Source organism: Drosophila albomicans, chromosome 2L (assembly GCF_009650485.2).
Source record: "Drosophila albomicans strain 15112-1751.03 chromosome 2L, ASM965048v2, whole genome shotgun sequence".
NCBI lineage: Eukaryota > Metazoa > Arthropoda > Insecta > Diptera > Drosophilidae > Drosophila > Drosophila albomicans.
Window position 1 is genome coordinate 30,373,478 of NC_047628.2, and position 17,503 is coordinate 30,390,980.

The 17,503-nt window shown below is 33.4% G+C and overlaps 1 protein-coding gene across 17 annotated transcripts in view; it reads right to left on the reverse strand.

Annotated features, from left to right (window-relative positions):
* The window catches only part of LOC117564552 (mucin-5AC), a 31,055-nt gene extending 14,190 nt beyond the window's left edge, over positions 1-16,865 (reverse strand). For 6 of the 17 annotated variants that reach the window (XM_034243381.2, XM_034243384.2, XM_052003193.1 and 3 more), the window contains exons 1-2: positions 16,800-16,862; positions 15,621-15,725 (exon numbers count right to left, since the gene is read on the reverse strand). In XM_034243381.2, the coding sequence (XP_034099272.1) occupies positions 15,621-15,690 (70 nt within the window). In that variant the 5' untranslated portion in view covers positions 15,691-15,725; positions 16,800-16,862. Of the gene's footprint in view, positions 1-15,620; positions 15,726-16,799 lie in introns of all 17 variants that reach the window. The other 11 variants (XM_034243380.2, XM_052003196.1, XM_052003195.1 and 8 more) reach the window with 5 other exon arrangements.
* Between the last annotated feature and the right edge of the window lie 638 nt (positions 16,866-17,503).

Sequence of the window (17,503 nt, forward strand, 5' to 3'; positions counted from 1 at the left end):
AAGTTAGATAAAATACCCAAATATCAAAACGTACTAAAAAAAAAAAATACTCAAGTAATGGTTGTCCAATTCCACAAAAATCATAAAAATCTTAATAAAAACTTGAATTTGATTATTATTTCAAGCAATTCATGCTCAATTTGAATTCAATTGAACTTCGATGCATTCAAACTTATTGCACCAAAGCCGCAAGCCAATGGCGCGACCAATTCCAATTGCTCGCCCAACCTAAGATATTGTCATAATTGGGGCGGAAGTTGTTTTACTCTTATTACCCAACTTGTTGAACTTTTATTTGCCAAAGTATATTTGTATAAGCGTAAAATCTTGCAAGACAATAAAGTCTTACAAGACAATAATGTTAGGCAAGAAGCCGTTCTGTAACGATTTCAGTTAACCTTCGTTTATCAAATAGTTTGTACTCAAATTAAGAATGTGACTCATAATTGTAGATGTATGTCGTATTTAGTGCTTAAATGGAGTAAATATATCAATGACTCTATATTAGCATGTTGCTTCTATAACATAACCTATATTGCTTCAAGCAGCTAGTGAGTTATGAATTTTCCATCGCTATTACAACCTACAAAATTTGTGCATTTGACCAGACATGTTATTAAATCTAGCTACATAATATATTTGGCTTGTTAAAGAAACTTTTCCCAAAACAAATTTACATTCACTTTTTTGAAATAAGAAACCGTTTGAAAGGCAGACACAGTCCGTAACTGCCAAAAAGCTTTTCAGGCATTGTTACAATAATTGACCGTAGATGAAATGTTAATTTAATGTTGCGCTTTACTACAGTTATAGAGCAAACAATGCTGACACAGGGAGTCAAGCGTAAACTTGAGCATGACAACTTCTTTATATTATATTATACATACATTATTTCTAATACTTTTGCTTGCACGTCACATATGGCTAATCATGTCAAGGCTGTTGGAGAAGATCTACTTAGCATGCAGTGCAAACAGTGAACAGCAAACAGCACGCATCGCAAATTGTGTAATTATCGCGAGAAACATTGTACGTCGTCCCGTACGCCAAATGCAACTGTATACGACAATCTTTAGTGAATGATATATAGTACTTTATATATGTATACGCAACTACAGAGTCTACTGCTGGCGCAAAAAGTAAGCTAATCACGTGCCAAAGGCAATTGGTCATGCAAAAGCCTAAAGCTGTGTTCACCTGGGATGACATTTGTCTTAGCAAGCGTCAACACACACTTGGCAACACAACAACTGTCGAATCATTGTTGCTTTGCTGCCTGTACTTTCTGCTCCACTAAGCAAAATGTGTACCTGGCCTGGCTTTACTCAGCCCGAGCTAGAGCGTGGCTGGGTAGTTATGCAATGCTCAGTAATTCGGCCATAAGCCTGATTGGCTTTTTTTGTGAGTTTATTTGGTGCTTGTCGATTGCTACGCTGTTGCTGCTCTACTTATTGAAAAATAAGTGCAACACATTACGCGACTTTTATTGAAAGTAATACACAGCATAGAAAAAGGCAGCCCGTTAAATATCCAGACTGTTTTTATTGTAATTTCTATCTATTGATATGGCAGCTTTAATAAAATTTACGACATCCATATATTGGTCAAAAGTATGAGTATAAATTAAAAAGTGTTCTATGAATAATAATAAAAATACATTTAAAATTACCAACTTACAAAATTATTTAATTTGCCTACTCTATTAATTAGGTAGATACATAGAATAACGAAGCACTTATCTTATAACGACGATAGGTGCGGTCCACTATAAAATGTACACTTCATAGATAAATAAATAAATCATTCGTCATTTTTCGGTTTACAATCGATTGCACAATTCCACGAGAAGGCGTATTAGATACCTCAAGGCAACCTTAATTTTGCTACATTTTTTGTGGTTACTATTTCTTTTGTTAGCAACATTTAAGCTGCCTTTCAATTGCTTTGCATGTGCGCAGGAAGTCTGCGATCGGCAGTTGGGATTTTCCTTTCTAATCGAGTGCCGTTACCGTAACTTCCTGGGTGTTAAGCCACGACAAATGCCAATTGCTAACACAGTCTAACTCTCTCAATGTATGCGACCTCTAAATACATTAACCAGTATTAGTTAAAAAGCTGCTAATTAAAATCCTAAGCTGATTATTGACCTGTAGCTGTGTGATCGAACACATTACTGTACTTTCGCACATATTTTATTGTAGTATAAAATGATGATATCTAAAAAAAAAAATGAAGCCTCTTTTCATTTCGATATCTGAATGTGCTGATACTAGTCTAGTATTGCAACAGCGAAGTGAAAAAGTGAGAGTTATATTGGAACCCACTATTTTGTGGACCACAAACAGGAAATATGCAACTTGGTAACACTTGCCGGTTTTCTGCATATTGCTACAGTTACTACGGTCAGCTATATGTATGCTGCGAACCCCACTTTCAATGGTTACACTTCAAAAGTAACTTAAACGTTTTTGGCAGTTGTGCAACAAAGCTCCTGGCTAGCACTGAATCGCTTCATATATATGTACATGTATTTGTGTTGAAATTTTGTATCATAGCTATCAAATACCCTAACACAATAAATTACTTAAAAAAAACATTTTTGAAAATAAAAACTTTTGATATTTCTTTTACAATCTTCTTGTCATTCGGAAATTTGAGGTTCATGATAACACTAGCTCTTGAAAAGATAGTTGGCATTACTGTTCATATAGGGATGCCTGCTTATTCATTTGATTGCTCAAGCCGCATGGAATAGTCACCTGTACAAGTCATTACATTCAGTTAAGAGGTTTGATTTTTGTAGCACGCAGCATTTGTGAAAGCACTGCAGTGGCGAGTATGGCAGCCCGTCGCTTGGTGTTTACTTAACTGTGACTGGCAATATGACACTTGTGGCACATGATTTTTTATCAAATTTGCAGCTTTGAAAAATGTTAATTGAAAGCAAACTTTCAAATATAGGCAACTTATTGCTGTCATGTTGCATCAAATTATGTAAAAGCATAAGTCTTGTATTTACAGTACAATATGTGGATCAACACTGTTTTTAGAGAATTACTTAAAAAACAGAATGGTTTGAGGACCCTAATGCGAATTTATATTCTATTATTAGTGAAGATATTAGAATATAATCATGATCGTATTCGGACATTATACATTAAAAATAAATGAATTTATTATATATTCAGGAATTTATTGAATACACACAATCTAACACGTTTCGATCAAATAGTTTTTGGTTAGAGTGAATGTTGCCCAGCAACGCCTGCTTAGACCACAACAAAAAGTATAAAAACAACTACTAAAAAAGTGGGTCAAACTGAGAATATTGCATAAGATGTAGACACAACACTCACCAGCATACAGACAAGCTATTTCAAATCTTGCTGCTAGTTGCAACAACTAGACCACGCGACGTCGCCATTTCTGCTAACGACAACTAAAACGACGGCGACAGCGACAAAGACAACGACATCAAAGTTTGCTGCTGTGGCGCAAAGCTCTTAGAGCGCATTATAAATGCGGCAAGCCACGCCTGCTTCAAAAACGATCACTTTCGAATGGAGTCGGTTGCCACAACAGCGTTACCGTGGGCTGTAGTTTGATATATACTATATAGTGTAGCGATTTGAGTTGAAGCAATGAGCTTCAAGCTGTAACTATTGTTTGGCTAACTGCGAATTCGACGGTAGATTTTGTTTTAAAATATTTGTTGCAAGAAGTGGTAAATGAGATGTATTTTAACTTTTCAAATTTAATTTTATACACACACATTCATCTTTCGCGATCCAATGTAAATGTAATAGGTCTTTGCCCCAATGCTTCAAATTTTGAGAGTTAAAGAGGTTATCGTCTCTACATAGATATAAATGCCAGTAAATCATTCATTTTTAAAAGCCAAAATTATCAAGCGATCAAAAATTTACATACAGCCAACAATATCAACCCAACCGCGATGCATTTAAACTGTACATTTTACAACATTTGCGGTACCATGCCCATGACGCTCATTTTTAAGTTCACTTAAGTTTAAAAGAAAAACGCCCATTGACTGCAACTGTAGAGGTCAAGGTACTCATATTTGTTTGTGGTGTATGCGGCTATCTTCGTCAGAGCACCTCATGGTTAATGTTGCCAATCTCAAGCCAAGATACTTGTCCAATGTATTGCTGTATTTTGTGTTGCCCTTATTATTGCTATTTGTTTGAAATGCCGGATGCAGTTGTACTGGTATGTACACATTTATGTATGTTGTCCAACGTACATGTATGTACATACATAAAGGAGAGAGCTTCATATACATAGGTTAAATTATGCCTTGTCTTGGGGAAAAGTTTTTTCAAAATATGTAAAAAACTACACAAATATAAAATTTACAGTTTAATGGTTTTGGTTGATTATTTCATCTGCCAACAGAAATAACTTTAATTTTCGGAATAATATATATTTATTACGTTTTTTTTCAGAGGTACAAGTTGCTTTTGCATTTGACGTGACATTAAAATTGACTCTCTGTTGACATATGGTACATATGGTATCATTAGGTTCTGTATGAAAATCTTTATTACTTCCTAATCTGCATTTATTAAAATAGGCAAAACCGACATCAACTTGAGATATGATTCAGTTTGAGTCGGAAATGTAAATCTTGCACTGCAAGTTTTCGCTATGTATGCACTTTAGATTAGGATTTCGCTGCTTACCTTTATATATAACCATCGACAACAGGTTAATCCACTCCTTAACTTAAATACCAAAAGTCAAACAAATCTGATATAATTATCCACCCATGAGGTGCTTGAAAATTTAAAAAAAATTAGAAACCATTAACCCACTAAGGCCACGCCCAACCTGATTTAGGCAAGAAAGAGAAGTAATTGAAGCACATTTTGTGAACCATCAAGTGTTTGCATATTTACGTACATATGCATATACTGTATGCAGCGCTCAGCAAGTTTAATCATTTAAGGCTTGTTTGTTTTCTAATATTTTTATTTGTTTATTGTTAAACAAAATGCTTATCACATCATGAATAAGATGAAATTTACCACTTTTCGGGAGCCTCATTTTTTCAAATACATTTTTTAACTTCCTAAAGTTCTGTTCATCATGCCGCAAGCATTTATAATATTGCAGTTAATTGTGTAAATTGAATTGATTAAAACAGCGTACAAATTGTTTTATTGTCTTCTCATTCTAGAGCACCAATAATTTTAGACTCAAAACAAGGTTTTCTGAGTTACTTAGGTACAAAGTAAATTTTGCATGTACACAGCGCATACACTCTCACTTACATGTGTATGTCTTTTGTATGTATTTGAATGTAGTTTGTAATCATCAAAAAATGCGCTGTCTTGGCATTAGAATTCAAAAGTGAACGGAGTTCACTCAACTGTGTCCGGTCTTGCGCTGTGAATTTAGGTGCCACAGCATATTTTGGGTGTGCCATTTGGAAACAATTGCGATTCAAATCTGTAGCACAATCAAAAAAGTGTGCGGTATAAGCGCCAATAATAAACTGTGTTAGACTGTGGAAATACTATATATTCTTTTTCTGCAATTTTGGTGGACTTATACATGAACAAATCGACAATCGCTAGCTCGACACATAAGTTAACGGAATAGTCTAAATTAAAAAGCGTTAGCTCCAAGCAAATCAAATGACATTTTAATTACGTACATATATTTAATTCAGTTTACGTTCTCGAGGGGAGACAGAAAAGCATTCAGGGTCGATCTACGCCTCAGCATGGCAACCAACCACCATAAAAGTCGAAGAGTCGAGACGGCTGCTGCTATTGCTCAAGAGGTGAACGCCAACATGTTCATAGTACATATAAATAATTGTTTCTTTCAAGCCGGTCGCTATCGCAGTCATATCTGCATTAGGCGGTAGTAATGGATCTTATTCACAGAATCAGAAAAAAAGACAGGTAGAATAGAAGTTTTTCTTAATGAAACAGGCAATAAGTATATAATAATCTAAAACAGTATTAAATATTTCTGTAAGATTGTGTTCTTTCTTTATTTTGTCTTTTAAAAATGTTCTCACAGTTAAAGCCATTCTTATATAGGGTATGAGAATCATCACCCATTTATAAAGATTCAATTGTAATCATTGTTCAATTTAACATAACAATTGTTTGGCATTAAAGCATGTTAAATCCCACACTAATTTTTGCAGCTGAGACATTTCAGAGTGCTGAGTTCGTTCCCATGCTTACGTAAGCCTTGGGAGTGGCCAACTATACCATGTAGCAGCCGTATTTCATAAATATAGAGCACAACGACTGCAACAACTAATGCTGTTACCATTTCTCACGACTATCAATGGTCGCGAGTTAAATCCTTGAAACTCACAGTAATAATAATGTTAATTAAATTAACTGGCGCAGATAACCTAAGCTGTAGTCCGAACAAAGGTGGTAGAACGAATAATATACAAATGAATTAAGCACTCCTATTAAATATCTGTTCAATCTTCAAACAGACATAATCATATGATACTGAAAAGGCTTATAAATAGCTGTTATGTAGAAGGGTACTAGAACTTTGTGCAGGAAATGTATGTTACAGTCAAAAGGGGGCATCGCCGACCTTAAAGTATATGTCATATTATTATATATTGTATATACTTTGCACTGTATGGTATATTTTGAAAGTAATACTGTACCACTAAAACGCCATTGGTATATTTTTAGTATTTTCGTGATATATTAATTTGGTATATTTTAAAATTAATACCGCACTGTTTTGCTTTTATTCAAAATGGTTAGCGGGTACCTCAGAGTCGAGCACACTCGACTGTAGCTTTCTTACTTGTTTTAACTGTGTGCCACCTTAGCTCTCGTTAACATTTTTAATAGAGGCAGAAATTATATTGCACATTTAAAATACCATATATTAATGGTTTAAAATTTCTACAAAAATTCAGGTTATTATTTCAGTATGAATAACTCAATAGTACGAATAACCGAAAAACCTCATTTAAGAAACCTTAGTAAAACAAGCACCTCTGAGCGACATGACTTTAGTTAACATCCGAATATGGCCTTCACCTTTTCATTAGCCAGTAAGGCAAAAGAGATATTTTACATGAAATTAAACATGTAATCGATACGATCGGCTACAAAAATCATCGGGGTCATTGCAATAACAAGCTATTAAATCAAACTAAAATCTGCAAGTAGTTATGCGTTTGATATTTTCAATGTTGCTACTAGGTTTTTTCAATTATATATAAATAGTATACATACATACTCACATATACATAAATGAATATACACAAAATAAATGTGTATACACACAAAGCTGAAAGTGGATGCCGACGGCTGAATTTGAAGTGAAAAATGTTGTATGGTCGATGCCTGGCAAAAGCATGTAGTAAACAAGCTGCGCCTGCTTACTTGGGTTTCCCGTTAAACTTGAACAAACGTTATGTAGTTTACAAAACCAAAAATATGTTATTGCAAACAACAATTACGAACCACACATGTAGATAAATACTTAAACGTGTTAAAACAAAATTACAGCCATGTATGCAGCACCTAAATGTGTCTCAAATGCGTTTATAGTCAAGAATTAAGTGCAGCACAATTTGAAAAAGGTCTTAGGTGTTGCCATGGTTTACAAAGCGACTTTTCTTGTACAGCTTCGGGCTTAGGTTTATGCAAATTACTCTTTATTTGTGTGTACATTTCAACAAATAGTGAATAAAACAAATTAAGTGCTTTAACAACAGAAATAGAGTAAATGTCGTTTTAATTTAAAAGGGACTTCAAAATTTCGTTATTTTCACGATGCCAAAATAATTAACAGACTTTGTTACGAAAATGGCTTTACGCTTAAGAAATGCTTTTCATAATATCCATTAACCTAGTAAAGCTAAGTTACATCATACTTGTATAATGGAATTTGAGCGTATTATAAATACTATATATCTATGCTTACATACGCTTCAACTTCATTAACAGCGTTTAATCAAATTGTTTAATTGGCAAAACAAATATGATACATAATTTAGTCCGCAACTGAAGTTATCAAATGTATACAGGTAATACAAAAATTAACTTTATTAGGCGCTATACACAGCACCAACAAAATATAATAATTTTAGTAATAAAAGAAACTATTAACAAATATATTTTCGCAAATATATTTCAAGCAAAAATGCGTCGTTAAAAAAAATATTTTCTTAATATTGTACAGATTGATTGAAAAACGAGCCAGACAGGTGTGTGAAAAAGCAAAGTCAAGGCTTAAAGTCGTCAAGTTTTAACAGAAGAGGGGCTTTTTTGAGGTTGGGACTTGAAGTCGGAAGTTTCTATGTTGTATCTCTCAACGATTTTGACGGACATTCTTTAAACATTTACACATACACATGTATATATATGTATGGAAATACTTATAAATATTGAATACAAGATTGGTGGTTATTAAGTTATTTCACCTTTATAACTAAGCAAATGTTTGTCTCCCTGAGAATATTTTGTATTTGATTTTGTTTTATTTTGTTATTGTTATACCCGCTACTCATAATGTAAAAGGGTATTATAACTTTGTGCCGACAGGAAATGTATGTAATAGGTAGAAGGAGTCATCAGCATCAACAGCCGAGTCGATATACGTTATATACGATATTATGATATATAAACATCAATATACGGGGCTTCGTTGCTTTGGCTTTTGTACATTTTTCCCTCTATGGTATATTTTGAGTGTAGTACTATATCAATATACCAAATATAACATTTGGTACATTTTTAGGTTTTTATGGTATATTAATTTGGTATATTTTAAAATTAATACCTCATTGTATTGATTTTATTCACAATGGGTAGCAGGTATCTCACAGTCGAGCACCCTCGACTGTGGCTTTCTTACTAGTTGTTAATAATTCGATGACTAATAACATGTTTCGCAGAAAGATTGTCTAAGCGGATATCATTTGTTAAAAAAATTGTTGTCTCGAATATTTATCCGGTTTTCGTGATTGTGAATGTCAATCTCAAATTTTGAAGACTTGTTGGTAAAATAAAAAAATCCATAGGGCTTTTTTTTTATTATGAGCACATACAGAAAAAGTTGAAGGTCTTAAATCAAGTAAACTCATTAATATAAATATATTCTTTGCGATTAATCAAGAAATAGTTTATGCAATACACATAAATATAAAATAAAAACTTGCACTTTGTCAAAGAAAAAGTGTTATATGGACCCTGTTCACATACCATGTGTCCACGCAAAATGTTCAAACAGATTATCCGAGCAATATCTACCATTTTGAGTCATGTTCTGCTAAGTTTGCGCTTGAATGTCAGGGTACGAAAAGAACAACATAAGTGACGGGGATAGTCAAGAATGAACATGTTCAAAATTATTGCTAGCATGTAATCTGGACAAAGGTATCTCTCCAAGTGCAAGAAGGCGTGCTTAAGGCAGCGGCTGGTAGATCTGTAGGGGTATTCAAACTGACTGGTTTGGCTTGTCGGCGACTGTCACTATTGTTGTGATGAAGTACTTACATTACCAGCAAATCCTACGTATCCACGATGACTAGCAGTATACATACATGTAGCACATTCATCGCCCTTTGCCAAGATTATACAAATTTATTGCATTTTTAAACTTTACTTTTATACACATATGTAAATATGTATGTTTTAAGTTTGTCACCTCTTACATTGCGCCAATTTAAATAATGTCTATTTGTAACAGAATTGTACAACTCAAACAATCGATACAATCGATGTAGTATATGTATGTACATGCTTGCTGCTGCAGATTGTATATAATGAAAAATCTATAATAATATTTATTATTTTTACAAAGATATAAATCTTTTTTGCATTTGAAAATGATTCAATAAGATTTGCATGCTTTGAACTAAACGTGATAGCATGTAAGTTGTGTGGACTGCACGGCAAACAATCACCCAAAACTTTTATTGCAAGTAACACTTAGCCGCTGCGTTAATGCTTGTTTGACCAGTGTCAGTAAAACCGCATCAATAAATTCATTTTATAACAAATAAAGAAGCTCAAGCTCCGCTACTAAGCGCAATGTCATCAAACTGAGCGCTGTAATCACAACCAGTTACTAAATGTATTTTGCGGTTCGTCTCCCTCGTCACCTTTGGCGGCATTGAAAATGTACGGGCCCCCATCAGGTTCCTGCTGTGATTAACAGAATTGACGTTGCTGCAACGCTGTAAACCATTAACTAAAAACACGAATGACTGCATCAAGCAATTGGCTTATATGGCAATTACAAGAAAATCACAAACTTTAACCAGCTGTGCACTGATAAAGACCTAGAGTTGAACTATGTAACGTTAATAAACGTTTGATGACCCCAGCACATGATCTGACATAATTTCGATACTGTATTGCTGACTATAGCCACGATTGGTTAACCGAACAATCATAGCTCTTTGGATGATTAATCGTTTGCTGAATGTTGAAAGCCTAACGCGCAATCAGTTCACCAAGCAGCTCATTACAATTGCCCACCCAATGGAGCACCAAACTGAGAAACAGTATCTTATATAATATAATCTACTCTAGCAACATTCATCGATAAATATGTTGTCACTGCAAAGCTGTCGCACGATTAGCTAAAGTAACTTCATATATTCATATGTGCATTCGTATACAAATACATAATATTAAATATGTGTTGTAAGTGAAAGTGAAAGGCTAGCACTATACAATACATATCGCTGCATTCGAAACTATTTTAAAAATTGTAACCTGTTGAGAGTTTTTTAGCTTTCGAAGAAGCAATTACAACCTGAAACAGAAAACTTGCCCTTGGCAACCTTGCTATATTTGACTTCCCATCGTTAAAATGACTACAATAACGAAAATAAAAGCGTCAAGGTTATTGAACATCTGCAAAATCCAGTTTATCAATAATCGACGCGCAGAAGTGACAATGAAAGATATGAATGAGCCTTTAAAGTTAACAAACCCTGTCCTGTTCAGCTTTTGTGAGTACAACGGCTATTTCTATACTTACTGTACATATACTGCATATATGTAAGTGTATTTAAACTTAATAATACAAACTATTTACAAAATAAAATAGGAATAAATAATCTAAATATACCTTATTTGTAAGTTGTATACTGAGTCGTATACAAGTAAGAGATTTTGTATGTATTGATTCACGTTCTCTGTTCTCTGTTCTCTTTAATACGTTGTTGATCTGGCATGCCATTTAAATTGGACTGTGTCCTTGCCGTATTTTCACGCCCAAGACCCATGACGCTGTTGAAATCATTTAGCATGACTGCCTTTCTAAATTACTGACTTAATATTTATATACATATGTATATGCAGTAGCAACCTTGAAATTACTGCAATGAAATTACTCCGAATGCAAGACAGTAATACATAACCTAGAGAGGTTTTGGTTTAAAAGGTTCCCTATGTTAATAATAATAATGTTCTTATAAATTTTTGTAAGCACCATTACTAAAAGCTGTATTATTTGCTGTTGATAATAAAGTGAATATGTATGATAATAGTGTATATCTGCATAGTCTTAATACAGAGTCGAATATATATTTTATGAGAACAATGTACAGATTTATATGTGGCGATAAATAATAATTGCCTTACTCTAGGTATACATCTATCATACAACGGAATGTCATTTGTTTTTCGATTCTATTATGAAAAGGCAAAAAAGAATGTTGGGTCCACAGACTATTCAATCAATTATAAAGGCACGGTGTGGAGTCGGCTGTTCATATGATATTGTGTTACGAATGCCCATCGGCGTTGCTGGTGATTGTCTGTTTGAAGCAACGAGCCGTAAATGTGAAACGCGCATAAAATAATCATAAAAATTAAGAGTTTTACGCAATCTTCACCAGGCATTCAACCATTAGCTTTCAAACATGAGTGAAAAAAGAGAGCAGTCTGGAGACAGGTGTTAGAGTGTAAAGTGGAGCAGTTGTGCCAGTCAAGGTAACTTGCTGTTGTTATTTCATGATTCAAGTTATAGAGTCGTCAAAAGTTTTTATATATTGGTTAGGCATGTTGTTATAGCACTCGTTACGCATTGAAAATATTGTAGTTTTGTTTGCAGACACTAAGTAAATTCGACCGCGTTGTACTTGCATATACGACTTAATAATACAATTAAAATAAAAGAAATGTAATTCAATGTAATTTAAAATATTAACAAGATGTATTAACACTTATAAAAAATCTATATTAGATAGTTTCAATAACTTTACTCGAGCTAATAAGGCGTTGCTCTATTGAACTTTTGATAAATATTATAATATAGCACAATTCCGACATCCATCGCTGTTGAAATGTAAAAGTCAAAGACCCTTTCTTAACATCACAAGTATTTTCACTAAATATAGTACGTGCATGTGATTGAACATGTATAACATGTGCATTTTTATGAATCTTCGTAGTGCATTTGAGTAGTTCGTTGCCTAAGTCTTTTGTTATGCTTGTACCCAGTGGGAAAAAACGAAAGTGTACAGTGGCTACTTGCAGTGTAAGTGATGTTACGTCATAAACTCGTATCTACATATGTATGTATGTCTGAACAAATTCAGCTCTCACATTATTATACTTTAAATAAAAACAAAGAGTAAGTCTGGAGAAGGCGGATTGTCAACTAATCTTATAATTTAATAATGCCCTTCCGCATGCTACAACCGTTTCGCACGGTGTTCATTAACACTTTCCTCACATTGTTTTATTTTCCAAATAAAGATTCAAGAGATCAGACCTGATTTGGCATTGACTTTTATTCAAAAAACAGATAATTCATAGACATATTTTCAAGCTCGTATTATTAAGAAAGAAGTCATCATTCTTGAATACACATATTTTGAATACGAATCAACAATTATTTATTTTCATGAATGCGACAGCGTTTAATAATTTCTTTTCGTGAATTCGACCGCTTACCGCATGTTGTCAAAAAAAAAACCCAAGTTGATATGAGTATTCAAGCGTAACAAAATGGAAAGCTTGTCACTTTTCATGGAATTTTTTGATGGGATTTATTTACTACCTAATTTTCTTATAATTTATGTACCAACAGTTTTATTTTACATTTATTTTTGTCGCTTTATTTCATAGTGTCATTAAGGGCAAGAATGTTAGATGCCTTTCTGATGTGAAGATTTATAATGATGTCACTGCAGTTATGCATGTTTCATTTTTCGGATCTATGTACTATGCATAATTTATTGTAAAATTGTATAAAGGTCTCAAAATTGTTTCAACATGAAGGAAAAGACTCGACTAGGTACCTCTTTCAAAGCATTACACCCTTTTAATTCGATTGCTGGCAAATTACTTCGAAGCTGGGTTATCTAACTTTAGTGATCCTAACTTTATTAATTTAGGTGCCACCAATAGCTACACAAAACAATAATGTTTTCAAAAGTGAGACTCAAGCATTGTGAACAGGGCTGACAGCTGCTCAATATATGCTCGCACTTTCATTTCTCTTATGGAAACGGAAATTTGAATAATTATCAGTAATGCGAAACTTGATAGCACGTACTTTGCATAATAATAATAATACGTATAAGTAACTGAATCGTATGCATACGACAACTTGTGGGTTACCTATGCAATTGCTGTGCTGTAATTATATACAGAAACTTTTAACTTCAGTACTCGCGTGTTTGGACAATGCCTCTTCCGATCATTGTATTTTGATTAAGCATACATAAAGTCCACAACCATAAAGTACGTTTGTATCTACGGATATAGGATTAAAATTTACCAATATGCTAACAAGTGCTTATAGGTACGAGTAGCTAGTGAAAATCGAAAGTGAAATAAAAAGCATTTGCTCACTAAAAACCACAAATACGATATTGAATGCACGTAGTTTTTTCGTGACCTTTAATTAAGGCAATGAAAACGTAAAAAGTATCAAAAGAGGGCACATAGTAGTTTTTTATCAGAATATAATATGGATTTAAAATAATACTTAATAAATAATAAATCCCGCATTAAATTAAAATGTTGGACTCCTATTTTATTGGTATATTTTGTATATTTGTAACTTATGTATAACTATTAGGTTTGTTGTGTTTGCAAATATTAACAGTTATTATAACCGCAATTTATTTGATGGCAAATATGGTTTCATACACTCTCTCATGAAAACACTAACTCCATTCATTCATGCCACTCGAGTCACTGCGTGGTATGCAATTAATATCTATGTCATAAGCAAGCTGATTGGCATAGCTTACATAAGTCATAGATACTATATACATACATATGTATGTATGTACATCGTGCGTTTCGCTTGGTGGACAAAACAAGGTGACCAATCGTTTTGAATGCTTGTTATGCTAGAAATTGATTGTGGTACATTATTTGTTATTTGACTCTATATGCCTTAAATAAATGTATCAAGTAATCGAAGTAATCCACACCATATTTCAATATAATCTGTAAGCGAATGATCGAAAGCTTAAGCTTAGATTGAATAATAAAACGAAGTCTTTTTAATTTTGAGATAATAAAATGGATGTTTTGTGGTTTTAATATGGTTCATAGAAGTACGCATTCATAAAAAACGTGTTATTAAAAGAGCACGATCAATACATTTAGGCTCATTTAGGCACGATCAATACATTTAGGCTCATGTAAATTTGCATATGAAAGCTAAGCAATAAATAATGCGAATAATCACCATTCATCAAATATTCCTTACTTTTTAATTAATAATTAATTAATTAAGTAATAGCTTCAATTGAATATGTATGTTCTTCTAAGATAAAGTATTTATAATGTATATTCGCAGTTACCGTTTTATTCATGAGAACATTCTAACAACCGTTAGCAATAATATTTTAATTTTTCTTAGATATAACTGTTTATAAATAACTGTGAACAAATTAAGATTGAACATGAAAATAAAAAAGTCAAATATAGACAATGATGTGCTAAAATTAATAGCTTCACATGAATGTATTGTATATGAAACAACATCAAACTTCGCTCAAGTCTTGTATATCGTGAATTTTACTTAAATCGAAACAAGTTTTGGTTGTTCATAATTTCTTAGGCAGACGCGAAAAAAATTTCCATACTAATAATATTCAAAGAGTTTGGCGTATCCAACTTACTACCCAAAATATACATACACATAATTTACATTTTTCTACAGAATAATGAGCAGACTTTATGTAGCTAATTAATATACATTGCTCGTGTGCACTATTTGACAGTAAAAGTTTTATATGATCTGAACACTTTCTTAATATGAAAAACATTTGTTTGTAGAATAGTCGCTCCTAAACAATGTTGGGAAGTGACCCTGAAATCTTTTTTATCATAACCAACCGACCTACTATTATTTTTCTGTGTATAGCAAATACTTTAAGCCAACAGCTTCTGTTAACATATTTGTATTCTACTTTATGCGTTGCAAACACGTAAGTGTTTACATAAGTCTTAAGAAAATTCCAGTTTCGCAGTCGGATTGCGAGCTCTTAGAACTTCATGTTTGAAGTTTAAGCATCCTAATGTTACTTTCATATGTTTTATAATTTATATATGTTAAATAAGATTTCCTAACTGAACTAGCTATGCAAGTAAAATTAAAAACAAACTCACCTGTTTTGAATAAGAAAAGACATAATCCCAGAAGCCAGTATAAGCTTTGACGCTGTGTTGAAAACTCCATGTTGCTCTTGTTATTGCGCGTCACTGTAACTGTAACTGTAAATTTTCTTGTAGTTGCATTTACGTTTTCAGCTTAATTCGCAGAATTTGAAATACAAAAATACAAGCATAGACTGACAGTCAAACAGCATGGCAACAGCAGCAGCCTAAAAAGCCAGTCTCTACTTTGAACAAAAACAGATATCTAAACATACCAACGTACTCACATACACGTATGTATGTATATTTGTATGAACGTAATACACATGCAAGTAAGAAGACAATGTCGCAATTTTTCAATTTAGATTTTTTTCGAACTCAAGCTTTTGTTTTCGGTTTTACTGGAATTGTTGGCGTTTTTCTTGGCTTTTGTTACTGCACTTTATTTCAGTTTTGTTTCTATTTGCCCGTAGTTGTTCAGTTATTGCTGTCGTAGCTGCTGGTTGCTCTCTATTATGTACACTCTCGTCAAAGTTTGTGGCACACAGTAAAATTCACACATACACACACTCATATTGCAACATTTACGATATACCCTTTGTTTCGAGAAACAATTTATTCTGATTTCTTGACTATGTTGCAATGACAATTGCCACGAAAATTATATTAAACAAAACACTGCACAACAAATGAATTAGCATTAGCGTTGTTGGTATATCTTGGTAGATTCGTTGTTTAGTGGCCACATTTGAATTTTCCACGCGTTTTAGGCTGGCGCTCACAAAAAAAATATGTGCGCGCAAGTCAATGTTTAGAGAAGAAAATACGAAGCGAACTGCGATAAATAAACAAACAGCAAGACTTGAGTTTTCGTTTTTGTTTATGTTTTTTTTTTTTTTTTTTAGCAAAACTTTCTTTTCGATGTAAAGCCAGTCTATCATCGGTTGGTATTGCTTTTTTTTCGCGCACACATGCGCGTTTCTTGAACTATAAAATGCAGTTGAGGCTGCTTTCTATATGTGGATTTGATGTATGCAATATTCACTATTTTAAAATCTCAAAACATTGTAGTTTATTATAAAGCACTTTTTTGTTTTTTTTCTTATGCTTAAAAGCAATAATGGAGCTTGACGAAGTTCTTATACCCTAATTAATTGCAGTACTAATTCTCTCAGTCAAAACGCTTCTTACCGTGAGCTCAAGCGAACAACACGTCCTAATCGAAACAGCTAAGCAACACGACTGTGCCCAACAAGTGCTCGAAGTCAGTCAGCTGCGCCAGGTTTCGATGCCAAGCTTGACTTTAAGCTTACAGTGGCGCAGTTGCTGCTGCTGTTGTTTTCGTTGTGGCTTGTGGCTTGTGGCTGTGGACGAGGCCGATTATTTTGTTTGTATCTCTTAAGTTTTTGAAAGTAAGAGTAAAACGGGTCTCATTCACAAAAGCTTCGATGGTTATGGCTTATCGTTTCTCTTAACTTAAGCTTAACAGACTCAAGACTTTCAAACAAGCAGGCTGCAAGCATGAAACAAATATCTTTCTGTATGTACCATATGCAGCTAAATAAATACAGTTTAAGTTTCTCGTTGCATTAAATTTACATTCTTATTGTTAGCTAATGAAATCATAGTGACAAACCTATTCAAAATTATAACAACAAATTTTTTTATTACAAGTCTTGCAAACTATTATTTTCGCACAAGCATTTTTAAAGTGCGATATATTTAATGTACTGAATAAAGCAATAGAATACAATTGTCATTAAGCGGTTTATGATGAATGACTGAAAGTCTTTATGTTCATCATTCGTTAGTTACGAAGACATTCGGCTAGACGTAAAGTTCAGTTACACAAATATGCCAAATTTTCGCCAGATACCTTTTAAGTTTAATGCGCA